This window comes from Quercus robur, chromosome 10 (genome assembly GCF_932294415.1).
Source record: "Quercus robur chromosome 10, dhQueRobu3.1, whole genome shotgun sequence".
Lineage (NCBI taxonomy): Eukaryota > Viridiplantae > Streptophyta > Magnoliopsida > Fagales > Fagaceae > Quercus > Quercus robur.
This window is the reverse complement of record NC_065543.1, coordinates 10549177-10571914: the sequence shown is the minus strand read 5'-3', so window position 1 is coordinate 10571914 and position 22738 is coordinate 10549177. Positions and strand designations below refer to the sequence as shown.

At 34.1% G+C, this 22738-nt stretch overlaps 2 protein-coding genes across 5 annotated transcripts; one reads left to right on the top strand and one right to left on the bottom strand.

Annotated features, from left to right (window-relative positions):
• Nucleotides 1–5962: 5962 nt before the first annotated feature.
• LOC126702107 (RHOMBOID-like protein 13) lies at nucleotides 5963–9099 on the top strand. Of its 2 annotated transcripts, none has more exons than XM_050400730.1 (2): nucleotides 5963–7283; nucleotides 8809–9099. In XM_050400730.1, the coding sequence occupies exons 1-2, from the start codon at nucleotides 6527–6529 to the stop codon at nucleotides 8853–8855; spliced, it is 804 nt and encodes a 267-aa protein (XP_050256687.1). In that variant the 5' UTR covers nucleotides 5963–6526; the 3' UTR covers nucleotides 8856–9099. The 2 variants fall into 2 exon arrangements, with proteins under 2 accessions (XP_050256687.1, XP_050256688.1); XM_050400731.1 differs by lacking the exon at nucleotides 8809–9099 and adding an exon at nucleotides 7823–8453 and having other exon boundaries at nucleotides 5964–7283.
• Nucleotides 9100–13427: 4328 nt separating this feature from the next.
• LOC126702527 (protein ENHANCED DISEASE RESISTANCE 2) lies at nucleotides 13428–17191 on the bottom strand. 3 transcript variants are annotated; one of them, XM_050401246.1, is made up of 3 exons: nucleotides 17052–17191; nucleotides 14493–15464; nucleotides 13428–13783 (listed from the first exon to the last, which is right to left on the bottom strand). In XM_050401246.1, the coding sequence occupies exon 2, from the start codon at nucleotides 15438–15440 to the stop codon at nucleotides 14520–14522; it is 921 nt and encodes a 306-aa protein (XP_050257203.1). In that variant the 5' UTR covers nucleotides 15441–15464; nucleotides 17052–17191; the 3' UTR covers nucleotides 13428–13783; nucleotides 14493–14519. The 3 variants fall into 3 exon arrangements, with proteins under 3 accessions (XP_050257203.1, XP_050257204.1, XP_050257205.1); XM_050401247.1 differs by having other exon boundaries at nucleotides 14493–15448; XM_050401248.1 differs by lacking the exon at nucleotides 13428–13783 and having other exon boundaries at nucleotides 14493–14645; nucleotides 14729–15464.
• Nucleotides 17192–22738: the final 5547 nt, after the last annotated feature.

Here is a 22738-nt window from a genome sequence, read left to right as displayed (position 1 = left end):
TCAACCAACCCATTGAGTAATAGGTCATGGCTTAGAATCTCTTTTATTCAACCATGGTGTAAAACATCTTATACTTAGAAGAACCAGAGATTGCAAAGCCACAGTGAACCTGTAAACCCTAATTCCAAGCTTTCTCTTAGACATTTTTCGTCGAATGTCAGTTACAACCCCGGTGGCCACCTCGTTGAGCTCCTTCACTGACCTCCGTAACTTGTACTTGAAACCATTTTCTTCTGAGAAATGATAACTGTTCAGAAATGCCCGTCTTGCATACCAGTAATCGCGATCATGGCGCCGTCCAATTCCATAATTTTCTTGCCAATTATCAGTGAGCTGAAGGGCTACATTGGTACGTTTTTCGGACCAATAATAGGACATAGTGACTGGACGAACTTTGGCATGTTGCATTGCAAATGGCAATTGGCATGTTGAGAATGTAAGTGAAGCATTTATATAGGAGTATGAGAACAATGCAATTTCTTCTAATTAGAAAAAAAGGGATAGTAGTTAAACCACAGAGAAAATGTGTTTTGGGTTGGTGGCTTTGGTTGCACCGAAGATTTTGTAACCTTTACAACCGATTTCTTTAACACTCTACACCCAGAAAAAAACAGAAGAATGGGAAAAACACTTTTGGAGTGTCTCTTCAATGGTTGATATGGTTAGGTAATTGTTAGTGCTAAGAAGCTACAAGAAATTACTTGAATAGAAGTATGTATCTTTCAAGAGATTAATCTTCTTAACGACTTTCCCTCATAAGACCAAATAGGGAGTCATTACATCTAGGATGATGTTATTAATTGTTATTCAGAAAGACCTTTTACCTAATCCATTAGTGTGGCATTCACCAACTCTAGAATGCTGTCAAATTTGTGTAGGACTATATGAACCATAATCCTATCGGATTTTTTTTTAAGTAATTTTTTATTTTTTATTTTTAAAGACCCCCCTAAATATGTGTGTACATAGAAAGAACAACATCATCTTTTTTTTTTTTTTTTCTTTTCTTTTCTTTTTTTGTGGTGATAGTCAAAGGAATGACAATTAATTGATATGAAATTTAATACAATCTTTTACGTAATAAGAATACATCATCTAAAATAGGATTGCCAAAATATTAATTTGACTAAAAGTTATTAAATATTATGACTGCGCCATTTGAGTGAGTTGGTAATCTCCCCATATATACTAAAAGTATAAGTATTTTAATCATGTAGAAAAAAAAAATTTATTGAAGACTAATGACTAGATTAATTTAAAACTCTGTCACCTCTACAACAAGCATAGGGATTGAGATAAGCTTGGACTTTGGGAGCAATGGCCCTCCCATTTTTTTTTTTTTTTTAATATTAGTATTATATAGTATTAATTTTAGCAATTTTATTCTATAAAATTACACTTTGCCCCCCTCCTACAATATCATTGGTTTTTTAAAGAGTAATACTATAATAACAAACTTTTCTATAATATTTTTACAAACTGTTAAAATAGCCAATTCTTATTAGTTCGTATCTGGGCCCACCATTTGTATTACTTTTTTTCTTACTAATATCCACTCACTACATCAACAATTTATTATAAAATAAAAAATTGTATCTTTTAACATTTTTTTCCTCATTTTAAAGGCCATAAAACTATTTATAGATATAAAATTTAAAACAATGTATACAAGTCCAGAACAATTAACGCAACAACAAAAATTATCAATACAAAAATTAAAAACAATTAATCTCAACCAACTAATTTTACTCAAAACAAACAACTCAACCCTTTAAAAAATTTCAAACAAAATAATTTTGTCCTTAACTAGTAACAAACAAACGCAAAAAAATAAAAATAAAAAACCCTCAACGTCTAAGCTGCAAAGTCGGAGGCGAGAGTCACCGCACACAGCCAACAGGAGAACTACCGTCCTAAATCCAAGTCCTGACTTCTCACTTCGTCCCTTTACAAGCACACAGCTTAATAACAACTAGATTCTTATCTTAATTAAAAAAAAAAAAAAAAAAGTAGATTAATATTTTGCCAAGTTCATCGTGTCTTTTATATGCTTAACAAGCCTATGAAATTTCATGCAAATCTAATATTATATATCATCCAATTCAACATTAAATTGCTTGATAGATTTTTTAAATAAAAATACCATAATTTAAAATTTTATTTTTTAAAATGCGAGAGTTTCTTCTAATCATCGGTTATCTTGAATTTGGCAAGCAAGATAGGTATGTGTTGTCATAATCATATACTTCAATGGCAGATTTGACAAGATATTGATATTATGAAAAAATTTGCAGTGATGTAAGTGTTACACAAAATCAAAATGTCGACATTTTAAAGTTATTATATGGTATTGGTCATGGTATTAGGTGGAGACATTTTTCTCAACCAAAAAAAGGTGGAGACATTGTGCGATTGTGATGCCACCGTTAACAATAACTATAGATTTGTGGCTCGATGATCACTAATCCTATTCAAATAAATGCAACAATGATGACGAAATGCTTATGCTGATTGCTGAATAATTAGCAATTTTTTTTTTTTTTGATTATTTAATGGGCTTTTCTCTCCTTCGTGTTTCAAGGCAAAACAATCTAGACTTGGGCTTTTCTCCTTTTGAAAAAAAAAACTTGGGTTTTAAGCTTTTATTTTACTCTATTCTTGGGTTGGGCAATAATAGGTTTGTGATGCTAACATTGGAGGCCGAGTTGAAGGAGCCCATAGTGACCATAAGTTAGTAGTGATTGTAACAATTTGGTTTTTTCTTTTCATTCTACCAGAGCACAAAATTTGAAAGAAAAAAGAAATCAAAGTTGACAAGATTGGTAGGGTATGCTTTAAAATTGTCTAACATTGAATGGGTTAGGAGTTGGGACACAAAATTGAAAAGACTTATCAAGAATTTACACAAGATTGATAAACATTTGTCAAGAATTTTGTCCAGATTTCCTATATTCTTTATGAGAAAAACTAGAGTTCGATTTTTCCCTACCTATTTATTGTAACAATTGAATTAAAAAAAAAAATGACAAGCTTTAACACTTGTTGTTATTTATTTTTAATAGTTTGGATAAACAAACTTACTAATTTTACAATAAATTTCCTACTACTTCATTTTTTTTTTTTTTTTTGTTATTTTTAAAAAGAAGAAGATGACATTTGAAATAGAGTTGCAACTTACAACAACTATTGCAAAAATACAAATTGGAAAATGTTAATTACTACCAATTTTACTATAGATAACTTTATTACTAACATCTAAAGGAGAAGTATAGTTTTCAAATCTCTTTTATTATAATTTTTTTTTTTTTATAATTCGACGATTATAAGGGATGAAGGTGGGGGGGTTAAACCCTATATATCTTCGTGGAAACATTCGGAGATACCAATTGAGCTACAAAACTCTTAGTCCTATTGTTGTAACTATCAAATTATTTATATTATATAAGACCACAAACTGACATGACATGATCCATGTACATCAAGTGATAAAGCCCTTAACCTTGTGACATAGCCTAATGGTAATAGCATATTTTATAGTATCTTGTGTATGTGGTTCAAATCTTATCTACCCCTCCCCCACTATCTATCTAAAAATAAAAATTTGTGTACACTAACTTGAGAATTTTAAAGTATACTCTCTAAATTTATATAGTTTTTATGAATATCTACTAAATTTACGAAATAACTAAATATATGAATCAAATTCTAACATTATTATTATTATTTGTAGGGATAAAGGGCTCAAATATGGGTATTGGGCTGTGAGCCGTGTCTGAGGACATCAAGCAATCTGAGGACAGGTAATAGTGATGGAGACCTACAAGACAGTGGTTCGTGGAAGGAGTTCGATCATAAGGAACTGGAAATGTTGTCCGAGGAGAAGTACCTCCTGGGCTAAACAGAGTAGAGGTCATAAGTCCGACCTTTCGTCAAGAACAAGGCACCAGACGATCATACTGGCAAGGATAAACATCAGGTGGGGATAAGATAAAAGAGAGTCGAGAAATGTCTGAGAAGAAAGTTGCTACCACTGCATTGAATGCTCTACAGCTAACTTCCTGGCCGCATTAATGTGGAGGAGATACCTGAACAGTAACATTCAGCCTTACAACTACCCACAAAGACTTTTGGAAGATGCTGATGGGATAAGTATCAAAGTCAGCAATCTGATCTACATGCGGAGGGCTAAGATGGAGTGAAGAAGGGGAACATAAAGAAGAAAAACCCCATTACAAGGGGATCATTAGATAATCTGTACAAAAATCACTCTACACTCAAGAACTGTAATTGTGGTTAAGTCTAGGAGAAATATATAAGAACAACCTTTCTTAGACTTTGTTGAGGAGGATTTTTCTTGTCCAAAACTGTTTGTTTATACTTTCCAATAACAATTAACCTACTGTGATTATTATCTACCTCACTCATTGAAAGTTCAGTTTCAAGTCCACTCTCTACAAATTTATTGTTTTGCGCTCTTTAGGCCTCTGACCATTTCATTTGGGCTTTGGGAGCAAAACGTGCCGTTAGTATTATTATTATTATTATTATTATTATCCGAAAGAATGAAAAGAAGAAAGGAAAAATGTTATGGTACTCTAGCTTTATGATCACTACGGGCTCCTTCAATTAGGCCCGATTCTTATTTTATTTTATTTTTATCACAGACCTACAGCAGCCCAAGCTTAGACTAAAATGGAAACCTAAAAGCCTAAGCCCTGACCTGATAGATCCACACAAGTATATCTCTTGTAATCCCTTGTTTTTGTCTTATGAGTAATATTAGGTATGCTTTTAAGATAATTGTTAATAAACTAGATTAGACAAGTTTTAACACTATTATTATGAAAAATATATAAAGTTGTCAAAAAAATTAATTGTTTTAGCATTTTTCCTTAAAATATTTGTTAAAATGGGTCCTAAACCAATGCCCTTAGGGTATTTGTTGACATTTCATTTAAAAAAAACCCTTTAAAAAAAGATAAGAAAATATTGTCCTGCAAAATAAAATAGAAAATAATCATACACTTGAGATGCGACTCTTCATAATGACAAATTATTCTCACAATATAATAAAATATAGATATTTAAATTATTACTATGAGGTTTCTTAATTTTTTTTATTACTATGAGACATCCGATTAAGTCAAATACTTCAATATTATATTAAATGGTGTATTGATAATATCGCTTTTGTAATTACTTTTTGAGAGGAACATGTTATCTATGGGACTCAAATCCCTTGAATTCAAGTAAATTTACAATCAAATTTGAACAATCTTAATTGTTCAATTTACAATTACTAATTACAATGATTTCCTACTAATTAAAAAGGATTATTGATTAATTGTTGATGAAAGATAATTTTTCATGGACAAATAACCAATCTTTTCTTGATTAAAAAAAAAAAATTATAAAGCCTTATTCTATATTTTCTTACTTTGTGGGTGTTATATTATGCAAGCCAAAGCCTTGATTTATAAATGATATACATCAAGGGTCAAAGCCCTTAAAAAAAAAAAACACAAAGATTGAAGCTTTTTATTTTTTTGATAGTATAGTTACAAATTACAATGGAAATACTCTCTTGGATAAGTACAATTTGATTTTTTTTTTTTTAAGATTCGGTGCAATTTAATTTTTTTTTTTAAACATATATCAAAGAGGACTAATAAAATGTTATAAAAAAAAGAGGGCTAATCAAAAACCCAAAAAAAAAAAAAAAATTGAACTAAAAAACTCTTTTTTTTTTTTTTGATGGGGAACTACAAAATTCTTGTCACAACCAAAATCTTTAAAGTTTAAACCCATATTAATAAATAATCACTCTCTTCTAAAAAAAAAAAAAAAATCACTCTTTGTTTTTTAGCCCCAAAAAAAAGTAATAAAATATAGTAAAATAAAACAAAAGAAGGACATTTTAGTAATTTTGATAATTTAACGTTTGCAAGTTCATATATTTTATTTTGATACGGTGCAGAAACTAGAAAGTCCCAGAAAATCGAAGTGCCAACGAAGAACTCGAATCGATTGGGAGCCAAAAGGTGAGCCTTTTCTGCATCAAAACCCTAATTCCTTGCTTATTTGATCCAGCAAACCCTTATTCATATAATCACCATTGAAACAGAAATCTGAATCGAATTTTTTTTTACATTGTTGTACATGAAACTTTTGTGCACCTTTTTGGAGATTCACTGAGAAAGATAAGTTTTTGGATAGATTTTCAACAAGCCCAGTTCTCAGATTGGTGGTTTTTGTCCATTTTAATATTGGGGTGTGTAAATTTTCGTGTATTTGGGGGTTTTCTCGATCTGGGTCTCTTAAAATTGATGAACTTTGAGTTGGGTTTTACATGTATATGAAGGATTTCTAAGTTTTCTACGAAGCCCTTTTATTGTGAGGCTTTGAAGAAGCTCTATATCATGTTTTTGTTGTACCAAGATTTATTTGTCATTGTTATGTAATATAGGCATTTAGCTTGAAGTATTGTAGAGAGGGAAAAAGAGAAAGTAAAAGGGGTTGTTTATAGATGGGGAAGCCTTTGCTCTATGAGATCTTGGAAAAACCAGCCACAAGTTGTGTTATAGGAATATGTAGTGCAATATGGTTTTACATACAGAAGAAAAATATTGGTTATTCACATGTGGGTTTGAGTTATGAAACCTCCATTGAAGGGCACCATTGGAGGATAATAACCTCAGCATTTTCTCATATAAGTGTTCTTCATCTTGTTTTTAATATGAGTGCACTTTGGAGTCTTGGAGTAGTGGAACAGTTAGGGAATATGGGCCTTGGTGTGGCATATTATCTTCAGTATACACTTGTCTTGGTTGTGCTATCAGGCGTGTTAGTTTTGGGGATGTACCATGTGCTGATCCAAAGGTTCAAGGTCGAGTATTTTCGGAGAGTGACAGCTGTTGGATATTCTTGTGTTGTTTTTGGGTGGATGACGATTCTTGCTGTGAAGCAACCTTCTTCAAAGTTGGACCTTTTTGGGTTTCTTTCGCTTCCCATTAGTTTTGCACCATTTGAGTCACTCATTTTTACTTCAATTATTGTTCCACAAGCAAGTTTTCTTGGGCATTTATCAGGAATCATTACTGGGTATGCTATTGCATGGGGTTTGATTCATGGGATGAACAACTACTGGGGAGTTTCTATGTTGGGATGGACAGCGCTTATGTTTGTGTTCAGTTTGAAGCGATCTGGTGCTTGTGATTTCAACTTTCTTGAGATTGAATCTGTTACAGATCCTTCCTTGCCATCTGTGAGGTTTATGGCATCAGGTAATGGTAGGACCTTGCAGATGAGTTCTTTACCTGTTGGAGATGCTGAAATTGTGTAATTTCTAGTCTAGATCTTATCATATCTTATTGATGCGGGCTTGGCTCACTCAGAATTTTTTTATTGCTTGATTTTGATTTGTCAGACTAGACAACTACACATGAAAATGCTAATATGTCCATGGTTCCTGCAACCATATTGTATTGTTATATCCTAAGGTAATGCAAGTTTCAGGTGCTACTCATCAACTTATTGAATTGGCAGGTGCATGTTTGTGCTACTCAATGCCGCACAGAAGACTCTTGTTCATTGTCATTTAGTTGCAAAATTCATTGTGTTCAATTATAAATTGTAGCTCTGTTTAGTTAATATCCTCCATATTCTGTTACAAATGTTTTCTCTAAGAAATGAAAGGAATTTGTTTACGACATTGACCGTGCTTTTGTAGTAGGTCTTTTGTACAATTAAGAAGCCTAAAGACAGAGAGCCATGCCCTTTTTTTATTATCTATTTTTTACTTTTTATTTTTTATTTTTTGTAGATTAGGTTGAGAGGTCGTATCATATTGAGTTACACATGGCATGCTATTTGGGTAAAATGAAACTTCAAAACATATCCGGTTATATGACAGTGAACCAGCAGTCTGGCCACTCTCTGCTTATGTGACCTTGCCAAATCATATGGTTTGGCATAAATTTTTTGGTGGTGCTATCCTTGAAGCGTTTCTGTTGGAACTTGTATGATCAAGCTTTGATTTGGCAATGGCTGTTTGATTCTGTTGGTGACGTATGTTGTGTGACCTGGGTGACTGATAACTGTTTTGCCTTTATGTGCTTCACAATGGAGCAATCTTGTGGATATCTTTGCAAGGAAGCTTTTGTGGCAGCGGGGTGATGATTGAATTTATTTACTGTAGAGAAGCCTTTAAGTGTCAGATTTGTTATTTAAAACATCCAGTAAATGTTTCTGTGGACAAATTCTTGCTGAAAATATAAACCCTTGATTAATTCCAGCTGCAGTCTGTTCTGTATCCCAGCTCAAAATATCCACCTTCTCTATGAAGACAGGAGGATATGGTGGAAAGGACTGTTCCTCTGAAATCCATATAGAACTTCAAGTTAATGATCTGTGCTATTTCAATTCATGAATTAGTCTACTTTGATGTTACTGCATTTTCAAATACTTTTTGAGTTGTTGATTAATTGAAATGCAATCACCAGATAAAACTTCCTTTTACCATTTTGGTATAATTACTTAAATAAGATTGAACCTTTAACAGAGAAATAGATTGGAGAGCTTGCATGCTCCTAAACAGCCCAATTGACAAAGTTGGTCTTTCACTTGAATCTTTGATGCAGACCTTATCTGAGAAGTTGCATATTATTATTATTAATGTCACAAGACTCACAATTCCCCTCCCTTCTTTTGCCTTCAATTGTCTTAAAGAGTGTACATAAACCTATTTTTGGTTCCAAGAACATGAGAAGTACTTCCATAATGCTTTTGACAGAGCCTTTGCTGGTGCAGGAAATGATGGTAATCGTCTTTGCTATGACTTAAAAGTTAAGACATGATTAACAGTGGAAAAGAGGACTGGTGAAGGATGAAATTTATACAATATTTCAGGAACAATGCTCTTTCCTCTCACCTAAATTGAATTAGTGGGATCTAATATTATGTAAGAGATGAAGTATTGCACTCAGAATCCTGAATAATTACTCTAGAATAATTACTCATGAAGAACATTGTGATGCTGATAATTTAATTTTGATGTCGTAAATAAGACAATAAAAGTTAATGATGTACTTTGCTTTCAAAGATGGTTCTGAAGAGGCCTAAAGTTGGTTGTTTATATGTAGACGAATAGCTTTCTTATGTTGTCTTAAACATAGGATTTGCCTGAATTATGCAAATCTTTTACCAACTAAATTAGCAACTTTATACATGTTATGCATAAAAGAAAGTTCATCTTCAAAGAGATAAATGTCATCAACATAGTGTCGGCTGAAAGTAATGGACCAGCCAGGGCAAAAGCATAAACCATGACTTCAATTACACTTTTCTCCTTACTTCTTACGTTGTCACGCAAACTTTTAAAACCATATTTTTCTCCATTAACATTATATCAATTGTTTTTAATTTTTTTGAGTAATAAAAATAGTAAATTGTTATTGTTATCTGTCAGTTAAATTCTATAAGAATTCCTAGTTTTCTTATTGGATTAAAGTAATCCATTTGTTTTTTCAAAAAATGATCCAGTCTAATTTAACAACAATGGCTAATATTTTCAACAAATTTTTTTATTGAACATTTTTATTTATTAATACTTATTGAACAATCACTCTTTTCACGATTTTTCGTGTGCATTACATGAGGCAAAGACAATATATATATAAGAAATTGGTGAAATCTGAGCAAAAAATGGATTTTGTTGCTGTGCCTAACATAGCTTTAGACTGATCCGTCCGAGCATTTAAAAACTACAAAAGCTTGGATTTACTCGAGAAGATTTTAGGTTTACTTCATTTAAGCGTGTTGTTTTATATGTATGACATCACATGATGGTAGATACGTTTGATTAATGAAATAATGTTGTTTTACATGTTAAATGAAGCCTCTCTAAACAACACCATTCCACAAAAATGGTGTAAAACAATTGTGGACCACAAAAATGGCATCGTTTTGTCTGGAAATCACGAAGGAGAACCAATAGGAAATTGATACAATGTCGTGGAATTTAAGAAACAAACATCAGAAACATCTACCAACAAAGAAACAAGCCACATGTTATGTAGCAATGCTTTTGCAGCGTCTCCAACTTTTATATAGAAATTAAAAATAAGATGAAATCAGTAAACACCCCAAGATGTTACCACAAAAAAAGAAAAAGAAAAAGAAAAGCAAAACAGAAATTTCAATAATATTGTAAGAGACACATCCTTTCTAGATCTAATCCCCAAAATGCCTCTCTCTCTCTCTCTCTCTCTCTCTCTCAGAGTATAACCAGTAGAATATTGAACATAACCAGTAGAATATTGAACGATGGAATGATACACTACATTGCACACACACACACACATATATATATATATATATATATCAAGGCATAACTTAGTATTTATAATATTAGGAAGCCTATGCTCTACATTTGTTGATAGTAAAACTTTGTCCTTTTACCAAAGTATTGTCTTTTGACTTTTTGCTTGGTTGAATGTGTAAATCGTGGAATATTGTATAGTGGAATGATACACCACATTGCATAAAAGAATGTACATTAGTACATAGTGGAATGTACATGATGCATTATGAATTATGATGTATATAATGGGATGTACTATTTTGTAAGATTCATTATGATGCATTATAGGTGAAATGATGTACTATTATTATTGTGTTTTGTTGTGTTGGTAGACACTGTTCAAGTTTATTGTTGATAATATTCCCAATTTTGACACGGGATTCAGTATGATTTATGTGATTACAAGTAAATAGTTTCTTGTTTTCTTTGTTTTCGTAATGGTTTCCCTTCTCATTAGACTGTAAAACACAACTTTTTTGAAGTTTGTAGCATTTTAAGTCAAGCCATGTTTAAGTTCTAAACTGCAATTATCAACATATAAGTTACATGTTACCTCCTAAGTCCTAGTCAATCATAAAATGTTGTCATTCTCACACACACACACAAAAAAAAAAAAGAAAAAAAAGAAAAAAAAGAAAAGAAAAAGAAAATGTTATGTCATTTAGGCATTTAGCATCTTTACATCTGCCTCCCTCCTATCCTATCACCCATTCATTCATTATAAAAGATTAATGTACAATAAATACCTTTCTATTTTAAGGATCATCATCATTTGCCTAAACAAGTCATCTATTCATTCATTATAAAAAAAAAATAATAATAATAATGTACAATTGTTTCATTTCATTAAATAAATGAAATGAAACAATTGTACATGATTTTTTTTTTTTTTTTTTAATTTTTTTATGAGAGATAATAGTACGTGATTAGTGTAGCATAATGGAACCAAAATTTTTTGTATTAATGTGTGGATGTTTCATTTTATATTTCACCAATTATAAAGTGTCATATGTTGGTTAAAAAAAAAAAAAAAAAAAAAAAAAGAAGTAAAATGATGGAAGCCATCTCACCTCACTAACTCAAAGCAGTTAATTTATTGTTTGACGATCCTAGAGCGGCACCCCTAACTCGCCCTAGACAGCTAGACTCTAGAGCTCTAGTTTTCAAAGACTCCAGCGATCAACAGAAGAAACAATCAATTTGGTACTAAGTCAAAGCACAAGTTCTTTGTAGTAGGTTTGTAAATAAGTGTGGGTGTGTGAGATTAAGCCCCATTAGTAACATTTTGTCATCTCAAACTAAGAAAGTGAGATTGTTTCTATTAGTTTGAAAGATAAGACATGGATTTGAAGGCCTGCTAGATTTGATGCCCTTGTAACTATTCAGTGTCAACTATTCCTTATTGAGCTTAAAGATGAGGATAAAGCCCTTTGGCAAGCTACTAAATCCAGAAAGTTTTCTTGTGCTGCAATATATGCTGAGATTAGAGATAAATCTAGTGAAGTTGAGTGGTGGAAGCTGCTTGGTTCCATTTAACTATCCCGAAGCATTCATTTATTGGTTGGTTAGCTGTAATCAACAAGCTGTCCACACGAGATAGAATGGCCAAGTGAGGGTACTTGGGTGATAGCTTATGTGTTTTTTGTAGAAATTGCCTTGAAAGTAGAGATCATATCTTCTTTAGAAGAATTTGGGATGACATGCTGAAGTTATGTCTAGTTTCAAATGCTCAGTTTGTGTGGAAGGATTTGATTGCTTGGGGGGCTGGAGAGTTAAAAGGGAAGGGGTTGAGAGTAATAGTTTGCAAACTTGCTTGGTGGGCAATAGTCTACCATATTTGGCTGCAAAGAAATGCCATAGTTCATTAAGAAAGAATTTGGACAGAAGAATAGCTAAAGAGAAGCATCATTAAGGATGTCAAAGCTAGGTGGGGTTTAAAACCAAGTTCAAGAATTCAGTTTTGAATGCTACCATCTATTGTAATTGGGGTTGATCCAAGTAGTATTTTAAATTTGATCCTTGAAATCTTGTGCTGCTGTGTTTTGCCAAAGTGCTAGTCTATGTGCTGCTGTGCTAAAGGTACCGGTTGGGATGCCTTATAGATGTTTTGTTTAGTTGTTAGTGCAGTAGTTAGTGTGTTTTGCTTTGCCATTTGTTTTGGCTCGCTTTGGTTTTATGGTTAGTTCTGTTTTTGGTTGCTGTAGCAGGGAGGTTTCCCTTTGCTAGTTTATTTTGGGTTTTTCCTTTGTAATTTGTGTTTTATTTCTATAAATAAAAAGCTGAATTACCCCCCCCCCCCCCCCCCCCCAAAAAAAAAAAAAAAAAAAGACATGCGACACTTGTTGTGAAGCATATTAATGGAGCATACATTAGATATGTCGACTTAACACTTTTTTCTTCCCTCGACTGAAATAATAAAAATCTTATTAAAACAAAGAAATATATACAGCAGAAAGACGCCAATACGGATTATCCAACCTTTCGGCTAATAGACTTTAGCTAGTTTCGAGTCATATTTACCATAAGACAACTCAACAATGACATACATAAAATTAATAGGCCAAATAGAGAACAATTTTATGCATGCACCCAACTAACAAGAAGAGGGTACCATTTGAATTATAGCTCATTGAGAATTTATTTCTTATTTTTTTAATAATAATTCTATAGTTGGGGGAAGGGGGGAAATTGAACCTTGACGTTTCATTTGAAAATAGCAAGAGGTAACAGTTGAGTTACAAGGATGTTGGGTCATTGAGAAATATGAATTAAAAAAAAAAAAATCAGTTTAGCTTTTTTGTAGGTAATTTTTAGGTTAGGTTTTTTCTGAAACAAAAATTTTCAGCTACAACTCTTTGCATAACATGCTGACTGGCTTAGACAAAACACACACCAATAGATAACCTCAATGTTCTAATATAGCAGTAGAATTTTTTGCAGAACCACTGTTTTACATTAATGAACGTGGATCTGACTTGCTCTATTCATGCATAGTCAAAACATAAACAATCGCAATAACAATAATAAAAAAAAAAAAAAATTCATTTGAATTAGGAACCAGCTCAAATAAAATTCAATAGCAATTTTGCTTCAATTTAATCGAATGGAATTCAATAAATTCTACTTATGATAAAATCCATTACAAAAGAAAATGCTACTGTCCTTAATTTTTTTTTTTCTTTTTCTTTTTTCTCTTTTTGGGGTAGGCTTATATACTTTCTTAGCTTTAAACAATAAACAATAAAACAATTACTATACCATATTCCTAAAGCCAATAAATCTAAAATCCTGCTAATGAAGAAGATGCCTAATGGACTTGCCTATGGTCATACAACTTACCCAAGGGACTGATATAACTTAAGAGAAGCAGACGGCATGACTAGGAGTCAACATAAATGTCGCTTTCACCTTGCTGTTGTTGATCTGCCAATGAATATTATGTCATCAATCATAAAATGTATGGTCAAAAGGAGGAGATGAACAATATAAGAAAACATTTAGATAGCCAGTTTTGTATTTGTATTAGTAAATACAAAACAATCAAGATCAAGAAAAATGGAATTGCCAACAAATGCATGCTAGACATAATACATTTCCTTGTAGTCTTCCCTACAAAAAGGAAACTAAGAAAGCTTGTTGTGAAGATTTGCAAAAGAACCCTGGTAAATCTAGAGTAGATAACTAAATATCTCTATGGAAAATTCCATAAAACAATTACAAAAGACAAGAAACCTAAACACAAAAACAAAGTCAAGACTCAATACAGAGTGGAAGAGATTGATTAATAAAAAGTATCAATGAAGAATTTGCGCAATAGGAGCTGAATCAGAGATGCATATTCAATTTATTTCTAGAAAGATAACTTACTAAAAAAAAGTGCAACATTTTTATTGGGGGAGGGGGCAGCAAGAATTTTAAAAATCTAAAACTTATTGTGTGTGTGTGCGTGTGTTTGATAAGTTTCAAAAAACACAAAAACCATAAAGACTCGTGCACAAATCAACATAAAAAGAGTCAAAAAGTTTTTAGGAAGCATCTGGTAGAGCTAGCTTCATAGAACCAAATTATTAGTTCTATTCACACAGTCAAAATTGAAGAAGTTATTGATGTGATCATCATTTGTTACACTTACCATTTCTTCAGGCCTTTGAAACTGTCTTCATGATCGACACCCCCCATTAGCATGTGCTGAGCCAGTGCTAGAGCCACTTTCTTGAGCACCAGGATGAAGAATGTTGGAAAAACCCTGCCCAATTGACTTCCACAATCGTGTAGATAGAGACGACTGCAAATTAGCATCGCTTCTATCAGATGACAATTCAATTGGCTGAGCCGAAGCAAGGTTTAGCTCGGAAAATCTTACAGCACCTAATATTCTTTCTGGAAGCTCTGATTCCGTTTGGCTTTCAATGAGAAAGGCCAGGTCAACAGTAAGTGTTGTGATGTAACCAATAGCCAGATGAACTATGGCACTTGCAACCATGGAGGATCCAATATCTACATCAACTTCTAAGAAATTCTCTGCTGAACAGTACTTACAGGAAAGTGCACGCCCAATTATGCATATGGCCTGCTCCCCAACTGCTGTTCTCACAATCCAAGGACCCTTGACAATGTTGGCTATCAATTTAAGCCTAGACATCCTAAATGCATCGTCGCCCTTCAAGAATTGATCCATCAAAGATCCCTCCGGAATAGGGTTGACTGCAGCAAAATATGCCACAGCACTATAATTTTCCTTGCTTGGGACTTGTAGATTGAAAGCCCAAACAAAAGGCTTATTGCCTTCTGGAAACTCGTCCTCGATAACCTTCCTAACTCGGTTGTTTGGATCGTTCAAGACCTCCCCAATCTTTGTGGAGCTTTTAATCCAATCAAAGCCAATAGGTTTTAGAAGATATTCACCAGCGGGAACTTTAACTCTGGTTGAGAAGTACTCTGGACCTCTGACCATGAACTTGTCTGCAGGCGGGGAAGCCCAGCCATTTGGACAGTTATCTGGCTCGAGAAGTGGAACAGCTCCCTCTGATCTGATTCTCTCTATCCATTCAAGCTCACTTTTATGATCAGCACTAGCCATGTGATATCCTATTAAGGCAGCAATCTGTCAGGTAAAAGAAAAAAATAAAGAAACAAAAAGATGTAAGAAATATTTACTGGCCTCAATTATTTTATGCTTCTATTTCTATTGTGTTTGACAAATATTACAAATTCCCCCATACAGTAGACAGATATGCTTAGCAATGAAAGATGCCCAAAAACTGCAAAAATGTCCTGTTCAAAGAAAATATATCTTTAGAGAGTTATAAAACGACATCTTCCACCTGTCTCCCACACTCGCCTGGAGACTAGTAAAAGATCTCACCTTCATTTAATTAAATTATATGCATACTATGAGGCTCTTACACATTTTTAACAAGTTTACATAGTTATTACTTTCAAGACTGTTATACTATCTACGATTTTTTTTTAGTTGAGAAAACCAAATAACCATGTCCCTCTGTAGACTATTGGGACTAATTGCACTATACAAACTACTTTACTTGTCTTTGTCTGAGACATTGACAAATTCATGCAGCCTCTAAAAGAGCTAAAATACAACTGATTGTTCTCCTTCAACCTCTCGACAAATGCACTTATATTATAGACCCACAGAAGAAACTCAAAGAGAAAGAAAAGAATATGAAACATTGAGCTTCAGCACTAGACCACTGAAACTTTTTTTTTGGGGGGGGGGGGGGGGGGGGGGTGGTGTTTGGGGACAATTCTTCCACTTTATCCACTTCAAATTGTGAGGACTACAAAAATAAGTACATGATAGAGAACAAAGCAGGAAAAGTGAAAGTTGTAACATTAAATGTGAGAGATCAATCATTAAAGCTTTATCTGATTACAAATAATCATATCTATGGATCATGCTTCAGAAAAATTATTACAATCCAGGAGCTTGAAGAGAAACCCACAATCTAACTACTAACCAAGTGTCTCACTCTTACGAACGTGGCAATTTCAAGATGATAAAAAAATAAAAAAGAGACATATAAAGTCCAATATTGTTATCCTAGAAACAAAATGTCTACTTTTTTATGGCATTATATTTATAAACCACAAAAAGTACAAGAATATTAATGTGTATCACTATCACAAAAGCAATCTCGTATCAAGCAAAAAAAGAACCTTGCCTTAACCAAAAAGCAAACATGAAAATAATTATAAATAAATAAATAAATGTTCTTCAACAAACCCTTCTAAACTGAATTCACATATAAAATTTCCTCTGTCTACATGGATAGCTTTGAACACCATATCTGTCTGAACCTTGTATTACAATTACTTATTAACATGTTATTTGCTTTCAGAATTCATGAAAAGCATTAATAAAACAACCAATCCAACAAGCATAAATCCTCAAATACTACCTTACAATTTGCAGACATATCAAACCAAACCAACACACATGTTTCCATGCACAAACTTTATCAAGCTATCAGCTAAATCATATCCAAAACCATAAAAAATAAAAACCCAGAAATCAAGAATCTTTGTAAATGGGTTTTAATGGGTTTCCTGTGTAGATTATGTTGAATAATTCACACGCACAAAAACACAATCTTTGTGAATCAATAATTCAGTATCAGAATCATAAAGAAACAAAAAAAAAACAAAAAAGTAAGCAAATAAATATTCAAACCTTGAAAGAAGTTTTCTCGGAAAACAATAAGGCTCTCTGCAAAAAGCTGAGACCGGAAAATTAGGGTTTTCAATCTGTGATTTATTTGGAGGAAGCTTCAGCTAGAGACTTTCCAAAAGCTTTTTTTATTATTATTTTATTTTATTGAAAATTTGATTATTCTCTTTACTAAGAAATAACTTTATTCCATTTGACCGGCAACCGGTCAAGGCAGATGAATATTCAACAGAAATGAGGGTTAGGGTGCGCAGGAGATGGAACTGCTAAACCGGTTGCAGGTGACAGACTAGCCGTTTTGACCAATTATGTAGTTTACACGTTTTCATTGGGTGATACATCTGATTAATTTTTAAATATTAAAAAAAGAAAGAATTATTGAGGTTTTTTCTATTTTCACAATTACGTTTTGGCCCTAAGGTGGGAATCAAACTTTTTTGAAAAATCTATTTTGGGAAAAGTTTATGCCCCAAGCAAGTAATCTATGCTTATATTTTTCTTCCCACCTAGCACACCAAAAAATAATGAGTTCGTTCCTCGCAAAATAATATTTACAAAATTAGGTTTAAGTTACACAAGGTAATTTGAAAGGCATATGAAGTTATAAGTTGGAATTAACTTAATTAATAAAGTTTCATATAGAAAGTATATAATTTCTTTTTTTAGAGGCAAGTTTCAGTTAGCTTAACTGGTAAAGTTTCTGATGGTTGAATAAGAGATCTGAGATTCAATTCCTGCTTATACCAAAAATTGACTAATGTCTTGATCTGACTATAAAATAGTTATAAGTTGGAATTAACTCAATTGATAAAGTTTCTTATACGGAGTATATAATTTTTTTTTAGGGGATAAAGGACATAAATTTGAATCTTATTTTTAAAAAAATGGTGTATTGACCTTTTAGTAAAAAGAAATTATAATGAATATATATTATAAGTTTATGAAAAAAAAGTTTCAAATATTTCACCATGGAAAGGACATTATACAATTTAAATCCTTCATCATGGTTCCATAAATAAATAAATAAAATCCTTCATCATGGGAGGGACCGACTAATTGATATTTTAGTTTAATGGTAAACAATAATCATAATGAAGTTAATATCATAAGTTTCAAAGCTATCACCATGGAGAGAATACTGGATAACACAAGTTTTAAATGTCACTTATCCTAAAGCTTGTACGTTTTGTGATTTCAACCTCCAAACTCATTTGATAATGAGCTTAATTATATTGGGAAGCCCACATTGCAATTGTAGTTCTATTGCAATCCTTGTCATTAGTTAGTTATAAGTGATGGGATTTGGATAGAGTTAGTTAGAGTCATTGGCACATGTAACACTATAATCACATAGGTTAATTGGTGAGAGCGCATACTTAATTAGTAAGCCAATGGGATTAAGTCGTGTATGCCCAATAGTAAGAGAGCTTGAGTTCTAAAACATGTAATCACCATTTGATATATCTTGAAGAATAAACAAATTCGTTGTTTAGTACATTTTATTTCTTTCTTAATATTTTTTTTATAGAGGGTGACTACCTCAAATTAAACCAACTCTTCCCCACAATTTCCGACATACAATCCCATCCATCCCCATCAAATTAATATTGATATGTATTTTATTATACATTTTAAAGTCCAAATATGAATTACATAATAAGCATATATTTGAAGAAAAAGGCAATATTTAAATTGATTTTTGTTTTGGTCAAATAATTAATCCTAAAAACAGAATAGACGAATAATTTATAAGCATGAACCTCAAAAGAAATAGTAAAAATGTCGTGGTCTTAATATGGTATAATCTCTGTTTTAATTGTGTTTATAAATATTAGAAGTAAGAACAATTTTGGTAGGGTACGTAGCTCAAGCTGCTTGGCAGTGAACAGCTTGTTGCCAAACAAATAGCTAGGCCGTTATCGTCTTTGAAAAGCTGAATCACCCTTGAAAAACTCGTGAAAAATCACACCAGGTTCCACAACCCAACAATGTATAGTGAGTACATAACGTCAGTTATAATTTACAAAGTCACAATTACGTAACCGGTTGTTTCGACCAAGAGCAACGGTTATTATACACATACTTGTTTCTAACTGAATCATGACAAGAGTCACTACCCACTGAGAAATATTGTAGCTTACTTTTTTTTTTTTTTTTTTTTTTTTTTTTTTTGAGAAACATATTGTAGCTTACTAGTTTGATGGGGTGACACATCTAAAAAGGTTAAGATAAAAATAATAGAAAAAGTTTTTGTTTTTATTTTTATTTTTATTTTTTTTATGGCAATGAGGCAGGACTAAGTGGGAAAGTATGTACCTTGTCCACATCCCATCTCCTCTTCATGATGGAAAAACACCAGCGGGAGCGGGACAATTGAGACGGAATGGAGTCATTTTAATAATTATAATGAGAGTGATGAGATAAAGATAAAATATAGAGAGACAAGACAGTGATAAGAGCACTAAGAGAGAAAGAGAGACAAGGTTTTTTTTTTGAAAATTGTGTTAGAATATATATAAAATTAAATACATTATAATTAAGATATATATAGAAAAGATTAAATTGTATGTAATTATGTATAAATAATTTAAATATAACATATGTATATATACATTTACGGCTATGCATGGCAAGATAGGGTGGGGCAAGCAAAACTCGCCCCCACCACTTAACCTCTTCTTTTTTTTTTTTTTTGAAAATGAACTCAACTTCAATTAAACCAACAGAGAAACAGAGTCCTCATACAAAGCTCTTTGAGCTGGCAGAGGGGTTTTCTCCAGCCATATACATTCATCACTAATTTGTCTAGCATAACGAGCAAGAGAATGGGCCACCCCATTAGCGGATCGTCTAATACATTTGAATTCCACAAGGCGCAGCCTAGCAGCCAAGCAGCGAACATCGTCGTAAATGTTTCCCAACCTTGACCAATCCGGCTGGGCAGATACAATAGACCGCAACACGTTTGAGTTATCACCTTCCACAACTAAGTCAGCGAAACCAGCATCAATCGCAAACTCCAGGGCTCGCCGGCAAGCCAAAGCCTCTGCCTCTTCACTATCCATTATAGCAGGACCCCTTGATGCCAATGCTGCCATCACCTGACCATCCCCGTTCCGGATGACCACCCCAACGCCAGTAGCAAACAACTCGTTGAATACTGTAGCATCAAAATTCATTTTGTATATCAAGCCTATAGGAGGATGCCACTGCTGAGGTGGACCGCTTGTCACATGGGGCATGGGAGAAACCAGCTGAGACCGAGCCCCCAGGTACTCTTCTAATAGACTGCTGGCACGCCCAACCAAAGAACCAGGTTCCTACAAAATACCCCCATGCACAACTCGGTTACGACGATACCAAAGAAGCCAGCAAAGCACCAAAGAGAATTCAAGCACATCCGGAGGCAGCTTATGTAGTAAAGCTTCCACTAAGTTGAACACAGAAGCTTGGACAGTCAGCCCCTTCTGCAGCAAACGATTATAGCAGCCAGCCCACACATCCTGAGCTGCTGCACACTCCCACAAAGCATGGAGAATTGTTTCAGGGGCTTGGTTGCAGACAGGGCAGAGGTCAATCTCAATAATTCGTCGCTACCTAAGCTTTTCATAAGTTGGGAGAATATCGTGGCAGGCTTGCCACACAAAAACTTTGATCTTAGTTGGGATGTGAAGCCCCCAAATGTTCGCCCAAATGTCGCTGCCAGCCCTTGGGTTAGACCCCTCACCCATCTGTTTTGACTCTCTAGCCAACAACCTTGCTGTATAATAACCAGATCGCACTGAGTACCACCCATTTTTGTTATGCAGCCAAACCAACACGTCTTGAACATATCTTCTGCTCAGGGGAATTCGAAAAATAGCCTCAACATCATCTTTGCTAAAAGCCCCGTCAATGAAAGAATGGTCCCATTGGAATTTATTCCAATCAATTAGCTCCGCCACACACCAATTTTCCCCTACTTCATTCGGTGGAGCCAGGATTTTATTTGTTGGGTGGTGAGGCAGCCACTTGTCAGATAACACCTGAATGGAAGAGCCCGAACCAACACGCCAGCAACACCCCTTTCTCAAAATAGATTGCGCAGCAATTAAGCTTTTCCAAACGAATGAGCTTTTTGGATGATCAACCGCCTCCAAGAAGGTCCACTGGGGGAAATATTTTGCTTTAAAACACCGATAAAGAAGAGAGTCATGGTTGGTCAACATTCTCCACCCTTGCTTTGCCAGCATGGCTAAATTGAAACTCCGGATGTCTCTGAAACCCAAACCTCCCTCCTTCTTTGATTGGACAAGAGACTCCCAACTCTTCCAGTGTATCTTTTTTTCATCCCCACTCACTTTGACCCCACCAGAACCTAGCACACATCATGTTCAATTCGTTACAGAGTTTCACTGGCAGTTGAAATACTCCCATCGTGTATGTAGGGATTGATTGGGCCACCGCTTTTATTAGGACTTCCTTCCCCGCTTTGGATAGTAACTTCCCCTTCCACCCTTGAATCTTCTTCCAAACCCTCTCCTTAAGAAAAGCAAAGGCTTGATATTTTGACCGGCCAATCAGAGTGGGTAAGCCCAGATAGGATTCGAATTTGTCCACTTCCTTCACCCTCAACGCATTTTTTATCCAGTCCCTTTGCATCCTTGAAGTATTGCTGCTGAAAAAGACGGAAGATTTTTCCAAGTTTATACATTGACCGGAAGCCACAGCATACAAATCTAAAACATCCGAGACCACTTGCACTTCCTCCTGTTTAGCTTGACAAAACACAAGGGAATCATCAGCAAAAAGCAAATGGGAGATAGATGGAGCAGACCGACAAATGGGCACTCCATGAAGCCGGCCCACTACCTCCTCCCTAGTCAGCAAAGATGTAAAAGCCTTAGCACAAATCAAAAATAAATAAGGGGAAAGCGGGTCTCCTTGATGGAGTCCCCTAGTAGGTCTGAAATTACCATAAGCCTTACCATTGAGGCGGACGAAAAAGGACGGGGTAGTTACACAACCCATGATCCGGTCAATCCACCCATCCGGAAAGCCCAACTTGATTATCATTCCCTTCAAGAACGACCACTCAACCCTGTCGTACGCCTTACTTATATCCAATTTTAGTGCAATAGCCCCTTTCTTGCCCTTTTTCCGGCCATGCATAGCATGCAATGTTTCATAGGCCACAAGTACGTTATCAGTAATTAATCGGCCAGGCACAAAAGCGCTCTGAGAGGGAGAGATTAATTGGGGCAAAATCAACTTTAACCTATTAGCCAACACTTTAGAAATTATTTTATATATAACATTGCACAAACTAATAGGTCTAAAGTCGGACATTTTTTCTGGGTACTTCACTTTAGGAATGAGAACAATATGGGTATAATTTAATTCAGGCATCATAAAACCAGAGTTCAGAAAATCTAACACAGCATTAGTTACATCATTGCCTACAATATGCCAAAATTTCTGATAGAAGAGAGCATTCATACCGTCCGGTCTAGGAGCTTTAGTCGGGCCCATCTGAAATAGCGCCGTCTTCACCTCATCGGCACAAAACTCTCTTGATAAAATATTTAGCATATTAGGAGACATCCTGTGATTGACTGCATTAAGGCATTCCTCCACCCGGTCACTTCTCCCAGCCGAAAACAAATTTTCAAAATATTGGACTGCCACCCCAGCCACATCCTCAATCCTAT